The following is a 20,509-nucleotide window of genomic DNA, read 5'->3' as shown; positions in this document are numbered from 1 at the left end:
GTGTGATATTGGCTGAGGAAACAGTGCTTCACTGCAGCAATGACCTCCGCATCTGAAGAAAAACGCCGTCCTTTCAGAGACTGTTTCAGTTTTGGAAACAACAACAACAACAAACTGACGGCGCGAGGTCAGGTGAATATGGAGGATGGGGAAGTAATTTACATCCTAGGCGTTGGACAAGATTCATGGATTCTTGCGCTTTGTGGGCGGGTGCATTGTCAACTAACAGGTGAATATCTTTGATGAGGATGCCCGGCGCTTTTCCTTTAGGGCATCGCGAAGTTTTTCCAGCAGTTTCTCTGCATAGATGCCCTTGGCTTTCGGCCCCTTTAGATAGAGGAACGTGATGACCACGCGATATTCCACTTTTGCCACTTCTACACTTTTACTATTTTCAGACGCCATATCTTCAACAGCTTTGAACCTAGAAGCATAAAATTTACACATTAGTCTGATCAGACATTGCCACATTTCATACATAATTTGCATACAAATAGCTAAAACATTTCTATACGAAGGTAAAAATACATTGACTGCCCCTCGCATTTGTTCTGAATTTAGAGTGCGTTAACTAAGAGTAATAGAATAAAGTTAGAAGACTGATTCACACGTCATCGTCATACGTGCATAAAACATATGCGTATAGAGTTAGCAGACGACCTTGGATGTGGGAGAGGCCTGTGTTCGATTGCCGGTGGGAGCTCGTGTAGTTTGAATTCCACGTCAAGTTGTAGGTCCATATCCTATATAGCCTCGTTGTTGATAGGGAACCTAAACACCCAACCAGCCACAACATATACAAACAGAGACATTCGTTTGTGTTATAAGTAAACGTAAAGAATTATGATCAATTTTTTTCCGCCGATACAGATCGTGTGATTAGTTCATCGTTTCACCACAAAAGTAGTTATAAACAATGGGAGCTCTTGAGGGGAATTACATAGATAAAAAAAAAATGTAAGTTTTATCGCAACAAGAAAGAGAGCTTATTTAATGTCCTAAATCTTGTTTACAGTTTTCTGAAGTTCTATGAAGCTTTCTTCTCTTAGCTTGTAGTAATAAAATTTAATTTCTTACCAATGTGATTTCGCTCAAGAGCCGCCACCGGTTCTCAGTTATAGTGGTGGTAACTACTGTTAATATTTATTGCTATTTTTAGGTGGATAATGTATGTTGAGAATAACATATGCGAAGTTGATAATAAATTAATGATATATCATGAAAGTCTAAAAAGGTTAAGAAGGCATTTGGAAGTGGTTCAACAGATACATATGGCGCCCAAAATTTACTTAGCAGCAGTGGCAGAAGTTGTCCGAAGAAGAACATTTTCTCAAGCCTTTCTGACGGTATGTTAATGTCCATTGAGTATATCTTGAAGATAAATACATATTTCTAAACACATATTCTTGTATTATTATTTTATAGTAGTATATTTTAATTAAGATACAAATATATAATTAAGGTACAAATACAACAACAAACGTTATATACTTTTGTTTGATGAACCTGAAACTTGAAGCAGATTGAGTTATTTTTAAAAATTAAATTTGTTATATTTTTCTGAAAATGAAATTTTAAGAAATTGACTGTTTTGATTTTTATCGTATTTTTCAAAAATAATTTTAAATCTGGGAAATTAGAATATTTTAACCTTCTGATAAGCACCTTAACCTGTTGACAATTATGTCATATTTAATTATAAGCTATATTATTATTATTATTATTATTATTATTATTATTATTATTATTATTATTATTATTATTATTATTATTATTATCCTATTACAAAGATAATTAGTGCAAACCTATTTTTGTAAGACAGATAAGAAAGTCGACGTATTCATTTTTCTAAATCGTTATACATTGTTAAAAGAGAACCATGCACCTTTTTTTATTGATGAAGAAAAATATACACCACGTGTATATATTAAATAAAAGAAAACAGAACTACAGACGAGTATAATGCTTTGAATCTAGTGCTAGAAATATCTTAATAACTGATGCCAGTATATGTTTCTATCACGGTGCGAATGCCACAAACTGTAGCTTGTAGAAAATGTGAAATATGCACTGTTCTTCGCTAAGTCGCACTTCACTAATCCATTTACAGTCTCATCTTGCTTTCATTTTCTATGTAAGACCCACTCCGTCTTCAAGGCTTTTATACATGAAAGAAAGTATGATGAAGGTACTCTTACAGTGCGAAACGCTACAAGAATTGTATGTGTTTGTGCCCACGTGATTTTTTGTTTTGATTGATTACACATGGTCCTTGTTTCAATTTCCGATGAAGTACTTGGCTTGGATAAAAGTCTGAGTAGTGGTTCGGATTTCATGTAAGTAAGGAATGCTGAAATCCCGATCAATCAACCAATTCAGTTGTAACAATTTTTTTGTTAATTTATAAAAAAAACTTGATTCAGTGAAACTTATACAATATACACAGGAACGAGTTAAGAATTTCAGTGGGCACTGAGAGTTGGATTAATGTTTTGGCCGCCTTATCATGAAATTTCTAAACCTATAGATCAAGAGGTATATCACATCTATCGGATGTTTATTAAGGACCATTCTCAATCAATGTTTTAAGCATCATTCACTGTAGAAGGTGTTGTACATGAGTATAATACAACAACCTTGGTAACAGAACGGGTTGATAAGAATAAAAGAGAGATGAAATATTTATTATGTCCTGCTCAATCACATGACCTAAATTTTATTAAACTAATCTGGGTGTTTGGAGGAGAGAACTAGACAATATTCTTTTGCATCAGGTCACACCGTGAACTTATGATCGTCCTGCAAGAGGTACGGGTCAAAGATCGTCAGCAACTGTGTAGGATTTGTACTGACCCTTCACATGCCAGTGTTTTGGTCTTCAATAGAATCCCATTACAGTCATTAATACTTCATAGTTGGGTCATAAAACTAAGTGTTTTGAGTTTAGTTGTTGTTGAACTTGTGTCTGTGTAGATGTGACTCGTATATATGTAATTTACATCTATTCGTAATTTGACAACGTGGATTTGTTTCAAATTCATATGGGACCTATAAGGTGTAGTAATTAGCGAGAGAGATAAGTTTAAGGCAATTATTACGTAGAATGGTCGAATTTTTATAGATTTGGTGTCACTTTACTATAATTTAATTATTCCTCTCTTCCTTTTCTTAATTTATTTCTTAATTTTTCAGTGGGCAAGCGATTTGTCGGGGCAGTTAATGGATGTTCATAACAAAGAAGTGGAACGTCGACGTGAATTTCACAGTCAGTTTGATGGGCATTTTCTGAACACACTCTTTCCTGGCATGGAGGATTATCCGCCACCATTTGCTACTCAAGCACCCCAGCAATTTGATACAGGGCTTCCACAGGTGAGAATATGTGATTGATGCTTGTTCAGTTGGAGAGGAGGTTTTACATTTTTAAACTGATGGTTTTTTTTTTTTTTTTTTTTTTTTTTTTTTTTTTTTTTTTTTTTTTTTTTAAGCGTAATCTCGTATTTTTCATGTATTCATTTTCTGTGGATCGTATATACACAGGATGTTCGGAAACAGCACCATAGGACTTTGGGAAATAAATTCTCACACAAAAACATGAAGAAATAACTGACCAACTAGGGTGCAAAAATACGTTATTTAATAGTTACAGACCACCGAAAATTGGTTGGAACGATATAAAAAGAATTATAACCCGAGAACGAAATGTCAGATGAAGGTTGGTTAAAAGAACATTGTGATTTATTTCTTACCTATATTTCATTAATGTATCAGTAAATATGAGATGTGTGCCAGTTTTCAGTTCCTGATCGTTATTTTTCGTTTGTAGAAAACCTCATAAGTCACCTTCTTCGTTTGGAAGCTAACCTATCGCCACCACTGTTCGACTTCTAGTGTTACATTAGTGGAATCTAGGTTTGAAAAAAAAAAAAAAAAAAAAAAAAAAAAGTTCTTTTACCCGACTTCCATACTCCATTTCTTTCTCGAGTTATGGTCCTTCATTTTACTGTTTCGATCAATTTTCAGTGGACTGTAGCTCCGAAACGACACATTTATGCATCCAGGTTGGTCTTTTCTTTCTTTCTTCATGTTTTCGTATAAGAATTTTCCAGAGTTGTTTGATATTGTTTAGCTAATTCTTTATTATGGATTCTGGAAGTACAAGGTAACAAATTTTCTGCTCGCTGCAACATTTACCGGAGCGTCTTTTGGCTGAGTAACATGGGAGGCAAGCGGTAACAAGTCACATGGAAGGTAAAAAGTATGCAGATGACCACCCCGCATCCATTTCAATATCAGGAACAATTACTGCCTTTATAAATCGAGGAAACAAGTCAGTACCTTCAGTACCCTCTTCATTATCTAATTTGTACCTCATCTATATAGAACTTAAATGTGTCTGATGTTGCATGCTCAAATGTGGATTCTACGATGCAAATGGATACGAGTTCGGGGCAAAACAAACTAGTTCACAGGGATTCTTAGTAAAAGGTAATATTACGAGAGTAGAATTACTATGGTGTATTCAAAGTATATTGACATACATCAATGCGCACTACTACTAAAAATGTCAAACTAATGTATCCAAACTTATGTTCCCAGACAGAGAGATTTCCAGGAAAATGCAGTTTCAACGTGACAAAATAGCATACACTTTAGTTTATGAGTTATCGCCATGCTTTAGAAGTGGACTAATTCAGTTGTTTAAGAGTTAGTTTTGACGAATCTTTTAATAAAGTATATCAAAAGAAGCAGATGGACGTTAATTTACGATTCTGGACTACCGTGAAAGGGCAAGTCTGTATACGTAATTTGACGTCAGCGTTTTTAGGGCATTCTATGGTTTCTAATCACTTAATCGCTTTCACAGAGGCGCTTTTACCCTTTAACTTGAAAAATGTTAATTTAAATTTCTATGGTAGCTTGAATGTAAATTGTAAATTTCTGCGTACCGTCACGTCATATATCAAGTTGTCGTCAAATGACTCTTACTACAGTCAAAGAGTTAATACAGGAAGCTATAAGTTACTTACTAAGAGCTCTGTCCAGTGAAGTTTTGTTCTCTGTTGTCTTGAAATTTGTAGTGTTACTCAGCGAGCCATTGACATTACCTGTATCTTCTGTTGCATATTTAAGGTGTTAGAACAGACAAAAAAGTTTCCCAACTCTTGCGAACTATCAGATCGTGTCAAGTATTTGGAAGAAGATAAAATGCTTATTCCTAAACTTACATTTTAAAACTACATGCTTCAGAAGTAGAACCTTTCTCTACTGAATTTTAGACTGACGTTCCTCTGAGTCCATTTCTTTACAAGAGGCAGTTCAAGGAGTTTTGTTCGAACCAAAATTGAAAAATAATTATGAGTCAGTATTTTAGAACTAGTCAGCATTTGGGCGACGTTCGGCTAAAGAATTTGGATACTTCAGATTCCAGTGATTTAAGAGATGTTATAATGGTCTTGATTTTTTCTCATGAAAATTCAAATCTAGAAAGAGGATTCCCAGTCAATGCTGAATGTGTAGCGGATAAAGAACAATCTTTAGTAATACGCAGACTTGTGCGATTCATTAGCTTCTTTTGATGGTCTAGAGAAACTATTTATAAGTAAATCTGTGATCTATTATGCACGAAATGCTCATACTCGTTTTGCAGAAGAAACAAATCAGTGATGAGAGGAAGGGGAAAAGAGGCAAAAAGAAGGTGAAGACAGGAAAATAAAGATGATTATGAACAAGGTTAAAGCTAAGAAGACTAAAATAATGAAAAATGTGCGCAATGTTGATGAGTAAATAAAGTGTTTGAAGAAGTGAAATAAATTTCATAGTACTATTGATTCTTTTATGTCTTGATATGTCTTGATTAATACACTGCAGCCAGTTTTATGTACATACATCCACCCTGTTTCCATGAGTGTCTCACTGAGACTTTTTCCATTCATATGCTAGGAAACTTTAATCATATGAAGGGGCCGCGGTGGCTCAATGGTGGAGCGTTCACCTCTGGTGTCTGGGGTCCTTGGTTCGGCTTTATTTTTTTATCATCATATGTACAAAAGTAGTTACATACAAAAATTCTTTATATCTATTATTTTGTGCCTACTAAAATAAATGAATAAACAAGTAATATTTCCTATTACTATTGCTGCCGCAAATGCTATTCAAAAATTACGTATTTCGATTCAAATTTGAGTTTATATTGCAAGTTACTACACAAAATACAAAATCTAAAATATAACACTAGTATATATGTATGTATGTGTAGATATGTATGTCTTAATTAAACGTTGTCTGTTTTTTGTAAATGAAATATTCTATTTTATTCTAGATGCATTTTTGGTAGTTTGTTAGTATAAGATGGGGTGACTTTTTTATCTTCCTTATTTCAGATAACATTAGATGATATACAGCAGTTAAAAAATGAATTACCTGAATTAGCTTTATCTCTTTCGTTACCTGATCTTGGATCTATTAATCAGTTCTTTCTGATGAGATCTGTTGCAACTACTCTGAAACCAGAGGACAAGGATGAAATGGTGAACAATAGAATGGTAAGCGTTTTTTGTAAGGATTATTAGTATTCATTAGTTCATGTTTTTCATCATATTGTCTTCTTCCATTCACAGTTTATATTAATATTCCGGTAGTGATAAAATGTGCACTTCGATCATAAAAATAGCAAAGGTGTTTGATTCCTGTTGTTCGTTAGAATATGTTCGAATGTGAAATGTATGATTCTGTTTTTTATGGTTAGTTTCCCATATGATCACGATTAATTTATTTTAATTCATCATACCTTTCGTAATTGAAACTAATTAAATATGTAATTGAGAGTTGTATTTCTCATTATGTAAGGTGGTGCTTAGGTAAAATACCCAAGAGGTAGGGTATGTGCAAATAGATATAAATGTGGATAAACAATGGGATTACATAATTAACAATTCTGTGTACAGATAATAATAATAGAAAATGTTGTTTGCATCGAAAATTATCAGGGAGTTACTAATAATAGGAGTAAAACTTTATCGAAACTATGGATTGGCAACAATGATGTTTTGGAACATGTCGAAATTTTTGAACGTGTCGAAATTTTACCAATCAAGGAGAAAGTGTAACTTTTCCATTTTCATCCTTCTGTACGTAGTTATTTCAAACAGTTTTTAAATTTTAGTAATATAAAAATATTTTGAAAATTCATGATCGTACATTAATGCAATTCATGGAGTGCAATAAATGGAATAAACGTTTGAATTCCAACCGAGTTCTGAGGTAGACCTACGGCTGGTTCCAGATAGGCAACCAGAGGGCACGGTGGCTCAAAGGTAAAACCCTTGCGGGTGTCTGGATAGTTTTGATCACATAGTGTATATACATACACATAACTGCATCTGATTGACAATCATGTTTAATCATCAGCGTAAATTGATGTCTACAGGCGATTTCTTCTCTTTTATTATATGCCTATCTTCCACATTTTATGTGTTTCGTATCCATATCTTTTTCTTGGTAACATATTGGTTAGTATTTTCCAAAATTTATGTGTACTATTATTTATTTTTATTTTACAGAAATTATTTAATAAGTAACTGGTCGCCAACTTTCGAATATAGTACATTCCGTTGTAAGTTTGGCGTTTTTCTGCCTTTGTAGATAATTAAAATTCGTAGTAACAAAACTGAATTTATTAGTTAAACTTGGTAACTAACAATTATGAATTTATTGATTAAACTTGGTAACTAACGATTATGAATTTATTGAAAGTGTATTTTTGTATCTCTGAATATCGTCTCTATTGCATTGTAGGGTGAAGAAAGTAACGTGAGATTAGCTTCAACATTGCAACCAACTGAAAGAGATAACCACCAGCAAACTCCAAGTCCACTGTCCCTGCAGGAAACTTCTCAAATGAAGGAGGACAAGTAAGTGTCATATTATTATAGCTTATATAATATATATGTCATAACTAAGTAACTAACTCTATGGCCTATGGAACCCGGAGATTCAAAGCTGCGTTCACAAAAGCTTTCTTTTGACTTTTGTCTTTAGCCAACTGGATCCAGTTTCTACGTTGGATTCCTATTTCTGCAAGATCCATCTTAATAATGTCTTCTCATTTGCGCCTAGGTCTTCCTAATGGGCGTTTTTCGATTTGATTTCCAGTTAAAACTTTAAAAGCGTTCCTATTTTCTTCCTTTCTGGCTACATGACCAGCCCATCTAGCGTCCTAGACTTGATGACCCTAAAATGTTTCATAAACGGTATAAATTAGCACTTCCTTGTTGTGAAGTTTTCGCCATTCCTCATTCCTGTTCCTCTTGGGTTCGAATATTTGTCGCAGGATTTTATTCTCAGATACTTTCAGTCTGCGTTCTTACCTCAGAATAAGCGACCGTGTTACGCAACCATGCAACAGAACAGGCATGATCATTGTTTTATATATTTTAAGCTTCAAATTCCTCGACAGAATTCGAGACGACAAAAGATTTTGAACTGAATAATAACACGAATTTCCTGCTTTCAGTCGAGATTTAATTTCTTCGTGAATATGGTTTTGGTCTGTTAACATTAATCCTAGATATTCGAAAATATCTACTTCGTCGAAAGTATTATTTCATATTTTAGCGCTTCCATAATTTGCAGTATTACGATCCTGGTGAACTTCCATATATTTAATTTTTCTTAGCATTTACTTGCAAATCCATGTTCCTGCAAGCGTTTAATAAGATCTCTACATTTCTTTCTATTGTTCTCCAATCATCCTCTATCAGATTTATATCATCAGCATACGCCATAACCTGGTTAATTCCATTCAGCTCTAGGCCCTAGTTGCTGTCTTTGATTTTTCCTTGTAGCGTACTCCAGATCAACATTGAGTAACAATAGCGACAACACATCTCATTGTGGTTCGGATTCCACGTTAATCAGTAGGTCCACGTCTCATATAGCCTCGCTACTGAACGGGACGTTAAACTCAAAATCAACTCAACTCAACATCTCCTTGTTTCGGGCTATTCTCAACGTGAAAGCTTCCTACTACATCTATAATATCGTATCATATTTTAATACAGTAACTATATATACGAGGAGAGGCCAAATATTTTGCACAATGATATAGTGGTATCTCAATGATTTGTATTATCCGTATCTTGACATGGTTCGTTTAATTGATGTTACTGTTAGAAAACTTGCGGCGACTGCATGCTAGTCAAAATCAAATACTGAGCTGTGATTAGGTTCCTCCATCTTCTAGGAAAATTGGTACAAATGGTACATGAAGAGGTGGCAGCTATGTATGGCTAGGAATACCTATTTTATGATAGTGAACTGCTGAAGATAGAATTCAGATGTGGTCGCACAAGCCTATAGAATGACCCAAGAGAAGGTCGTCGCTCAACCAAATGAGGTGGCAGAAATTGATCAGTTAATGCATGAAGCTAGACATGTGACTAATAATTGTTTAAATGGGAAGGTAAAACATCCATCCACAACGTATTACATGACATTGAGTAAAGTGGCAGGAAGATGGATTCCCCGATTGTTGGTACTTTTTCAGAAACAGCAACGTGTGCACTCTGCACTAGACATTTTTTGACCAACATTACAAGGACGAGAAAAACTTTTGTGAACAAATTAATGACCATGGATGAATTCTGGGTGTATCTATTTGACCCTGAAACCAAATAAATGAGTAAAATGTGGAAACATAACTCGTCTCTCACCCCCAAAAAGACTAAAATGCAGCATTCATTCAGCAGGGTCATGTTGTCCATGTTTGGAACATAAAGATGTGATCTTGACGAATTACTTACTAAAAAGAGGTACAATCACAAACTTATTACAGGAACCTGCTGCAAAAATTACGAGATGGTGACAAAGTAAAGAGATAGGATTTTACTCTCGAAAGGTATGTCGAACAATGCACTGGCAGACCGAACAGCAGAAACACTCACTTTTGTGCCCCATTGTCGCTACACACTTTTGCCTTATCCACCATTTTTACCCAATCTGGTTCCATCCGATTATTTTCTCTTACCAAATGTGAAGAAACATTTGCGGAGCAGGAATTTTACTGATGGTGAGAAGGTTATTAGTGCGATGGGAACCTAGTTTGCCTCCCCAACTCCGCAAACATTTATGAAGAGGTGTTAACGGGTTGATCCATAGGTGTGTGAAACGTAAGGCAATGCAAGTGGAATACGTGGAGAAAGACGCGTCCGTGGACCAAATTCAGGTCACTAGGTCATCTTGATCTTGATGAGGGTAAGAACTTTCTGGCTTTCCCTCATAATATTCAGACTATCCATCATAATGCTCTACACAAATATATTAAAGATTACTGCAGGGTCATTCCATGTCAGTTCAACCGACCATCAGACCCACCAACAGCGATTTTCATGATATTTTGATACTGTACTGTTTATTTATTTATTTATTTATTATTTATTTATCAGTAAGAGAAAATAGCAAAATTGTAGGTAATTTCGTTGCAGTTTCTAAAATACAGTTCATAAAGTTTGTCTGTTACCTATAATAGCCGAATTATTGCTAAGTGCATAGTGAAACGAAAATAAACATAAATAATGAATGAAAATAGAGTCTTGACTTTTGTTTGTGCTATATTCAGTATACTTCGTAGCACTGTGTTAACTGTTATATGTGGAATTAGGGTAATTTATTTATTGAAATATAAATTCTAATATATGTAAATGATTTGAAAAACGAGTGAATATATAATGTACTAAAATATATATTGCTTTATTTTCATATATTTTTTTTTAACAAGTAAACTTTATTAGAGTGAAATGAGCGGTTCCTGTGAAAAAATGTATTGTGTAATTCAAAGTACCAAAAGACTTTTGATTTGAAATCAGATGAAAATCTGAAATCTGTTATTGGAAAATGGTAGTGAAGTAAGAGCTGCAACTTATAAGATACATAGCGACTTTGGCCGCCATATTGAACCCACCATCTTGAAATCAAGTTCGTAATTTTTAATGGGAAGGAGGCATGTCACATATCAAGTGTCATCGGCGTGAACTCAGGACTCTAAAGGTATAATTTTTCCTTGTGTTTCTTATGTGCTTTGTACGTTATGAACACTAAAAGTTTGAGAATAATCTACCAACGATATGATAGAGCACGTGTTCTATGTGGTGGCCATCACATTTAATTATTTAAACTTATAATTTTGATTCGTTCTTATTTCGTCTGTTGTATAATTTACGAAATCACGCAATTTCCTATTGAAGATCATGTCAATTGGGTTCCTGTTTGCTCTTTTAAGAAGTCCGCTAACAGTTGAAATTCTAAAAGATTGATTGGGTATGTCTCCTCGGCATCACCATAATCGAGAACTACAGGGAATACCACGAGGTCCACAGTACCATGTTGGATCTAACATTTCAGTGGTGATAGAGTTTAGAGTCAGTTTGTTACAGACTTAATTTGAGATCTCATTAAAGTGAGAATTTGGTCATATTTTGATCTAGCCTTTAACCTGAAAAGAATAGTGTGTTAAACATGTCTCAACAAGTACTAATACTGTAACAATGTCTTAACTACTAGGTATGGTCTATAGTGTAAGATAGGTTCTTCCTATGTAATATTTTGTGAAAATACTCAATTCCTAGGACGTATAAATAAATAAATATATTTACTTTACAGGCATTAACATAATGGATTCACACAGTGAACAGTAGCTACATTTTATTCAGATAATTGCCAGAGAATTATTAATGAAATAAATGTACCAACTAAAGGAGAACAGCAACAGCAGGCAAATTACCATCAAGTGATGTGTTAAGAGGGAGCATACTGTGCTTACCATAAAGACAAAAAGTGTATGATGATATGCCTAGTACCAAGATTTGTCCTGAGCTCGCTTGTGGCTATGTGGATAGTGTACGCGTCTTTGGCGCGGGGAAGACCCAGGTTTGATTCCCAGCGGGAGCTCATGTTCGGATCCCACGTTAAACTGGAGGTTCACGTTTCATATAGCTTCTCTACTGAAGGGGAGCGAAGCTCAAATCAAACCAAACCAAGATTTGTCCAAGTTGTACGAAAAGAGTTATTGAAGCACTCGACCTTTATGACGGAAGTGACTCCACTGCCTCAGATACTGGTGGTAGTCAAACTGTCAAAATAATTCCCAAGAAGCCTAGCTAGCTTGGATCACCAATTAAGCTTCATGGCATTTCACAACATAGTAGAGCATCTATTGCTAAACTTAAAGTAAAGCGGAAGAGGGCTTGCTTCTACTTTATAATCAGAAGATACGGTAAACACTCAAGCCTGATTTGGGGGGCGCGGTGGCTCAGTGGTAGAGCGTTCACCTCTGGTGCGTGGGGTCCCGGGTTCGATCCCAGCCCCCGCCAAGTGAACTTTGTGGTGGACAAACACCGTGCTCGTGGGTTTTCTCGGGGTTCTCCCGTTTCCTCCCACTTTCTTCATTCCACCATTTCACTCATCTCTCATTATCACCGTCTCCTTTAGCCTAACCGGCATAACCGTCGGACGTAAAACTTAAAGATTTCATTTCATTTTTTTTCAAGCCTGATTTGAAGCAAAAGGCGGGAGTTTTTAACAGACTTATAGAGTTGATAAAATAAAGATTCAAACTGTACCAAGATGGGAGGAAATTCAATTACTAACACTCGTTTCGTTAAGCTGATCTAAGCCACAAGTACGTGAGACACTCAAGGTGTCGGACAATCAAGGAAATTTATACATGAGAAAGGAATACTTTCTCTTCCAAATATAAAAATTTATGTAGTTTAAAACTCAAAATCATAGGAGTACAAGGTAGGATTTTAAGATATATTAAAATATTTTTATTTACGATATAGCAAGACGCAAATTCTAATGAAGCACAGACTTAAAGATAGGATTGCATGAGGGAAAAAATATCGTAAGTGTACCTCATTAATTTTGTAAATAACTCATATCAACCTATTTTTATTTCATTTCTATTTTGATACTCATTTTATTGCTTTTCAGGGAATTTGAGTCTGAAACCGACACAGAAGAGTTCGAAAAAGTAGGCCAAAGTCCTGTTGATGCAATGTTTGGTCCGAGTGAAGTGAAGCCCACAGAACAGAAGGTGACTCTAGGCAAGAGGGAAGCTGAAGCAGAAGTGGAGGTTTGTGTCTCCTGCAAGGAGGAGAGGTTGAGGTGGAAGAGTGAGGAAACAAGACCCTCTGAGCCTATAGTATCCCATCATCCTTCCGCCCTCGTCCCCGGGGAATCTGACATTTCACCCACTGATCGCACCCACTCACCAGAATCTCTTGCCACCTCCCAGGAATTCATGACAGCAGATTTTTACATAGATGAATCAATGCCTTCTAGTTACACGGAAAGTAATGGCATGACGGGTATCGTGAAACACCCCAGCCTCAAATCTCACCACATTGTTACTGCAGAGCTCCAACACCAACTGGAGGAGAAACACACCCTCATAAACCTCTTGCAGGTACTTGCTTGAAAATGCCACACTCAGTCACCTTCTGTCATTGATTTTTTCCTTTTCTTTTATTTGCTATTTTAGATTTGGTTTGTCATTTCTCATCCTACTGGATTTAGTTTCGGCTTTTTCTTTTCCTTATACAGCTTTAGCGCTTTCTTTCTTCAGTATTCTTTTAAACAATTGTAATGCTTTTAATTATACGTGGTAGGCATGTATTGTAGAAGAAAAATATCCTCTGTTACGTATAGATTTATTTTCGTTTACATATTAAAGAACGCTGACTTTGAAGCAGCTAGATAAAATTTTAACATGTGATATACATGTATGAAGAGTAAAACGTGCAAGATAATAGTTATTTTTTGTGTGTGAATGGAAAAGTAAATTGTGCTGTTTTAATGTTATAGTAAATTGAAATTCTTATTATTAATAAGTTTGCTTCAAGAACAGTTATACGTTTCTTTAGTTTCATGTGTTCTGCTTCAGTTGTTCTTACAAGTACAGAAAAATTTTAGGTCGAAGACAAAGTACAAAACATTCTATCTTAAGTTTTTAAAATAAATAAATAAATAAATAAATAAATAAATAAACTTTTTGCATTGTTGAAAAATACACAATTCCAACATTAGTTCGTAATTATGTCTTTTCATTGTAATGATTATCTTGGAAAAACACCTACAATTCTGTGTTATATGAGAACAAGATATAGTAATTGTCAGCTGATTATATTAATAGCAATTAGTCACATCATTCTTGTATGTTCTGTCAGATATTGAATTCAATTTAGTAACGTCGAATCTATGTTAGTTTTCCATCAGATATAAAATCTTTATAATAACTAAATTTTGAATATTCTAAATATCCATTAATATGGGCATGCTATAGGGATCACTTTTCTGTCTTGTAAATCTTTTCTGTCGTGTAAGTCGTCCTCATTAGCAGTTTGACTTGCTTAAATATAAATTCCATCTTTCCAATAGTATACTCTTCCTAGTTAGAAATAATTACTAAAAAATAAATTATTAAAAACAAATTTGTTCTGTACAATAAAATGAATTCGAACTTTTGGATTGGTTCTTCACATAAGTATTCAAAAAATTATAGCATGAATTTCTAGTTTCGTTGAATCAAATCTTGCTCAGTTACAATCCAGAACAAAAGATGCGTGCTTGTATTAAAAGTGCGATTAATCAGTTCGTTAGTATATTCTCCTATTTTCTTGCTAAGAGGATATGTTATTATAGGATATAGATTTAGTATTATAGGAATATAGAACAGCTCTCAGTTTATATTCAAATTAACATATTGAATTCTGTTGCATTCTGTTAAGTACTGCTTTCTACAAGTAAATATTACATCATGAAATTTCTTTGAACATCATGGACGTGTCAAATGGATTTCACTTGAACAAGAGATTGTCATTACATTGGCCTCTTGATCACCAATATTTTTGACTTTCGAGAGCAGACTTAGCTGCTTCATCATATAAAGCCAACAATTTTCCTGAGATGCAGTAACATGAAAGTCAATCCGATTTGACGAGTATGCGAGGGAAACGTACAGTGGGGAACACAAGGAGTACAAATTATAAGTGCTGTTAACTGCCTCATGAACCATAAACCATAGAATCATAAGCCTAATATCCCATGCTCCAAAAGTCTTACTGAGGTCCTAAATCGGAGATTTATCACAAACTAGATAACTCAGTTATGGAAACATTGTGAGTTTCAAAAAGAGAACGGAACAAAAGGTGTTTTTGGTATATTAAGAATTGGAGAACTGTACAATGAGCAAAAGAGATCGCTGCATGTAGTTTCCATTGATCTGGAAAGAGCTTTTGGTAGAATGGAGTGAGAAAATCAATATAGCTATTCAAGGAAAAGAGAGTAGATTGGAAAGGAAGAAGAGTGTTCAGAAATCTGTACATGAATCAGAAAGTTAAAATCAGAATAAGACAGGACTTTACTTAAGAAAACAAAATTGGAAGAGAGGTTAGAAAGGGTGCTGTTTCTCATCAATTCTCTTTAACATATACGTGGAGGGAATAACAGCAGAGTGCTTTAAGAGAAAATAAGGTGATTCTTTTGGATTGAGGAGAATCAGTGCATTAGATGTACTGATAGTATAGTAGTATTAACAGAAAGTGAGAAGATTATGGATGATATGCGTAGAAAGTTGAACAGATCATGCGAAAAACTTGCAGTGAAAATCAACAGCAAGATAATGAAAATCAACTAAGGCGATGCGCAGAAGGGTGATGAAAATAAACGAGATAGAATAACTTTCAGATGAAGAAATAGAACAGGTAGAAAAATTCAAATATCTTGGAAGTATAGTTAGGAGTGACTTGTATTACTTGGATGAAGTAAAAACTAGGTTCTCATTGGCTAAGAAAGCGTTGTACCCCCCTCCAAAAAAAAAAAAAAAAAAAACGTAAACTGTTTTGCATGTGTGAAGTGTTGCTCTTTACGGAGCAGAAATTGGACACTGAGAAGAGGAAAGAAGGCTGGAGATACTTGAGATGTGGATAAGGAAGGAGATGGAAAATAAGAGTTAAATGGTAAAGTTAAGAATGAGAAAGTGCTGGAAAGAGATGCTGAAAAAAGGAAACAATACTGGAGTCATTAACAAAAGAAAGAACTGGATAGTCACTGCTTGCAAAGAAATATATTTTATAAATTAAGCATTAGAAGGAAAGATTCTGGAAAGGAAGAAGAGGTATCAGTTGCTGGATGATGGATAGAAGAGCTGAGGACAGAACAGCATTGAGGCTACATGCGTGAACCCTGTCACCAGGAAAAATAAAAGAAAGAAAAAAAACTGATGACGATTATGTGTCAAACTATATATAAGCGTGCCTATCATTGTGTCAACGACTTATTGAGAAAATGTGGCATTCAAAACTTGTATTGAACTTCATACTAGGGAATTATTTCCGAGACATTCCGTAAACTTCACAAATGCAAGTAATTTTATCAAAACATAGGTAAGATGGTGATTCTCAGAAATGGAAGAAAATGGACAAATTACAATAGCATGCATGATTTTGTGTCACTATTGAGATTCTAAGTTTTTATTTATTCGTATGATATCCTTCCTTCAAAAGATAACTGAAAATGATAATGGCTACTTGTAAATTATTTCAAAATATAATGTAATGTTTTTTTTTTCCATGGTATATATTATTGAGTCTTGCAATTGTAGTCATATAGCAATCCTTTTTCTTCTTTCCTTTCCTTTCGCGCGAGCTTCTATACTTGGGTTAAAGAAATAGCGAAACAAACCTCAAATGTGATCCTTAAATCAAATGGGAAGAAAAAATCTTAAGAAACACATGTCGAGAAACACGTTCTCACGTAGATTCAGCATGCCCATAAAGTCTTCTGTATCCATCCTTAAAGTTTCAGAAAATATTTACAATATGAAAAATGTCGTAGTACGTGTCCTATAACTAGGCATCAACTATATGAGTCTAAAAAAGCAAGGAAGTGAACACACATATTTGCGACATACTCGACCATTTGGATAGGAACGAATTTCAGTTTGTTATACCAAAATGCTTCTTTTATCATGATTTTCATTACATTATATGTCTCTATCTCCTCGTTATTTAAATGTTTGGAGGTAATACACCTTCACTGTGCTTCTAGGGATGGGCGAAATTTTTCGGCTCATAAAGTTAACTTGTAATAATGAGATACTTGTCTCGGTGTTTCTTTATGTTTTTAATTGTTTCTGAGAATCTGGGAATAGATACAGACTTTATGGACGCCCTGTATTTTTTTTTTTTTTTCAATTCTTGTCAACAGATTTTGTTGCTTATTTGGTAAGGAATCACGTCTTGAAAGTTAGTTGTTCCCCTACATTCTTTACATAAGTTAATGGATCTTAAATATGTTTATTTTTGTTTTATTGGTTTCAAAAGTGCTTGTGGTATAATCAGTGGTGCTACTCAGCCGGTTCGCTAGAACCAGTTGTTAAAATATTTCGAGTTCGCAGAACTATTTGTTATACCCAGACATAAACACATACATACATATACATACATATACATACATATACATACACATGACCTAGCCAAGAGTGAAAGAAAGAATCCAAATAAACTTGTGAAAACATCTCTGTACTTTTCCTGCTCGTTTGCATTGTTGTGAAAACAAAACTTTGAATTGTTTAAATTCAATGGCAGACAGAAATTTGAATATGAATTCCGATATCACGATCTGTCAGTGTAACGAATGATACTTATCTAATGCCTATTACGTGTGCTACCTATCTGTTTTTGAATGACTCCGATATCTTCATTAGTATCAGAGATATGCTCCTTCGAAGCAATGTGTATGAGATTGAATGGTCTTTTCATCGATATCTCTATCGATTTCTTGTCATAACCCATACTATCATTCCTCAAAATATGACCCTTGCCTGTGGGACACCCTACATATACATACATACATATACATGTATATATACAGGGTGTTTCAAAACAACACCGACAACGTTTAGGAGGTGATTCCTGACACCAAGATAAGACGAAAAATATAGACCAATCTGGGTGCACAAATGCTTCCTTTCGGAGTTATAGGCTGCCGAAAACATGAAAAAATGAACTTTAAAGGTCCATAGCTTCAAAACTATGTGACCTACCGTAGTCGGATCAAGACTTTACTTAGGAACTAGAATCCTAAGGTACTCACGCAACAATTTTTGTACAGGCAATTGGGTTACGGGCATATAATCTGAAGTACTCACTAACTCCCTCTATAAAAATTGTTGCGGAAATACTGCTGGATTCTGAAACATGTATTTTTGGATAGAGCACATATTAGTAACTTAGTAAAGTCTTGACCCGACTACGGTAGGCCCCATAGTTTTGGAGCTATGGGTCTTTAAATTTCATTTTTTCATGTTTTCGGCATTCTATAATTCCGAAAGGAAGCATTTGTGCACCCAGGTTGGTCTATACTTTACGTCTTATTTTGATGTCAGGAATCATCTCCCAAACGTTGTCGGTGTTGTTTTGAAACACCCTGTATATATAACACCCGCCGATTTTTTCTCTCTCTCTCTCTCTTTATATATATATATATATAAGAGAGAGAGAGAGAGAGAGAAAATCCGGTTGTTAAGAAATTAGAATAGCACTACTGTGTATAATTAAAAAAAGAAATGACTGTGCTCCTGGTAGAAAGAACCACCAAGAGAGCAGGGATTAAGAAATTTAAATTATTTCCTTGAAATTCACCTTTGGGAAAATCGGTTGTTGCTGCTTGCACTTCTCAAATATATCTATCTATATCTATCTATCTATCTATCTATATATATATATATATCTATATATCTATATATCTATATATATATCTATATATATATATATATATATATATATATATATATATATATATATATATATATATATACAGTATGACACTAAATTCGTTGTACAAAAGCAGAGGAGTGATTCCTGAGAGTAAAACAAACAAAAAAGTTCCTATAAACATAGGGCGAAAACCCCATCCTTTACGTGTTATAGGCTGCCGAAAACACGAAAAAATGAATTCTAAAGGTCCATAGCTCCAAAACTATGGGACCTACTGTAGTCGGGTCAAGACTTCACTTAAGAACTAGTATGTGCTCTATCCAAAAATACATGTTTTAGAATCCTAAGGTACTCACGCAACAATTTTTATAGAGGTAGTTGGAGAGTACATTATATCATAGGCCCGTAGTCAAACTCCCTCTATAAAAATTGTTGTGGAAGCACTTCAGGATTCTGAAACACTCATTTTTGAATAGGGCACATACTTGTTCCTAAGTGAGGTCTTGACCCGACCAAGGTACGTAGGTCCCATAGTTTTGCAGCTATGAACCTTTAAAATTCATTTTTTCATGATTTCGGCAGCCTATAACACTTAAACGATGGGGTTTTCGCCCTATGTTTATTGGAACTTTTTTGTTTGTACAACGAATTTAGCGCCATACTGTATATATATATATATATATATATATATATATATATATATATATATATATAAGTAATTGTTTTTTTCTTGGCATTTCTAATATTATAAACGTAATATTTAAAACTTGAAGGATCACTATCAGAGCAATTGTGGCGAAAAAAAAAAAAATACACGGGAAACTGACCTTCGTCGCCGCTAGATAATTAGCGTCCTCACTTTGGCGGAACAATTATGCATTCGATTTCCGATAGTGGAAGTGCATGTATGATAGTTTCTTCATTAAACTTTAGGTTCACGTTTCTCATAGTCTCGTTGTTCAAAAGATCATTAAACTTCAAACTAACAAATGAAAATGTACGAGGATTGTGTTCACAGTAGATATTTTTCTGTTGATTTGTAGCAGTTATTTATTATTTGCTTTTTCTGTTTCTTCGTATTGCCTTTTTCTTCACAGCGATACATTTCTTTACTTTTATTACTATTATTACCATTATAAATATTAATGAACACCCCTGGGTTTATATGAATTTAGGAGCTAGTAACAGTAAGTTTTCTTGAATATTTAGAAGTGAATTCTTATTCGGAAAATATTAAACTACAGGGTGAGTCATAGGTCTCGCAATATTATGGTACATAACATTATTTATTATATTACAATGAAAGCAGGTTAACATTCAAAGTATAGCTCCACATGTTGGACTATCTGCAGCAACTTTCCTGCCAGTTCCTCGATTTTACATCGATACTGCGTCTTGCCCTCAGAGGCAAAGAAGTCAGTCACTGCTGTTTCTGTCTTCTTCTGGTTGGTGAAGCATTGTTACTTAAGGAAGTGCGCCATGGATCGAAACAGGTAGTAATCCGAAGGAGCAAGGTCAGGACTATATGCCGAGTGTGGCATCAGTTCGATACAAGGTAACTTTCTGAATTTTTTGTTGCGATTTTCAAACCGAGTGTGGTTTTGCGTTATTCTGTTCCAGCAGTGCGCAATTTAAGTTCTCCAGTGCATGATATATTATTAGTATAGTGCAGCATACATCCGCTCCAAATATTCGAAATAAAAGTCGGCATAGATTGTAGGACCGTTCGGAAG

General features: G+C 34.7%; 1 protein-coding gene across 5 annotated transcripts in view; it reads left to right on the top strand.

Moving 5' to 3' along the window:
* The window catches only part of Atg17 (autophagy-related 17), a 93,982-nt gene that overhangs the window by 28,855 nt on the left and 44,618 nt on the right, over positions 1-20,509 (top strand). For 4 of the 5 annotated variants that reach the window (XM_081743621.1, XM_081743602.1, XM_081743613.1 and 1 more), the window contains exons 9-13: positions 1,160-1,346; positions 3,193-3,372; positions 6,384-6,545; positions 7,798-7,913; positions 12,991-13,465. In XM_081743621.1, coding sequence (XP_081599747.1) covers positions 1,160-1,346; positions 3,193-3,372; positions 6,384-6,545; positions 7,798-7,913; positions 12,991-13,465 — 1,120 coding nt within the window. The remainder of the gene's footprint in view (positions 1-1,159; positions 1,347-3,192; positions 3,373-6,383; positions 6,546-7,797; positions 7,914-12,990; positions 13,466-20,509) is intronic. The other variant, XM_081743628.1, reaches the window with a different exon arrangement.

The sequence above is a fragment of the Thermobia domestica genome, chromosome 2 (assembly GCF_964235325.1).
Source record: "Thermobia domestica chromosome 2, izTheDome1.hap1.1, whole genome shotgun sequence".
Taxonomy (NCBI): domain Eukaryota; kingdom Metazoa; phylum Arthropoda; class Insecta; order Zygentoma; family Lepismatidae; genus Thermobia; species Thermobia domestica.
This window is presented reverse-complemented; position numbering and strand designations above follow the sequence as displayed.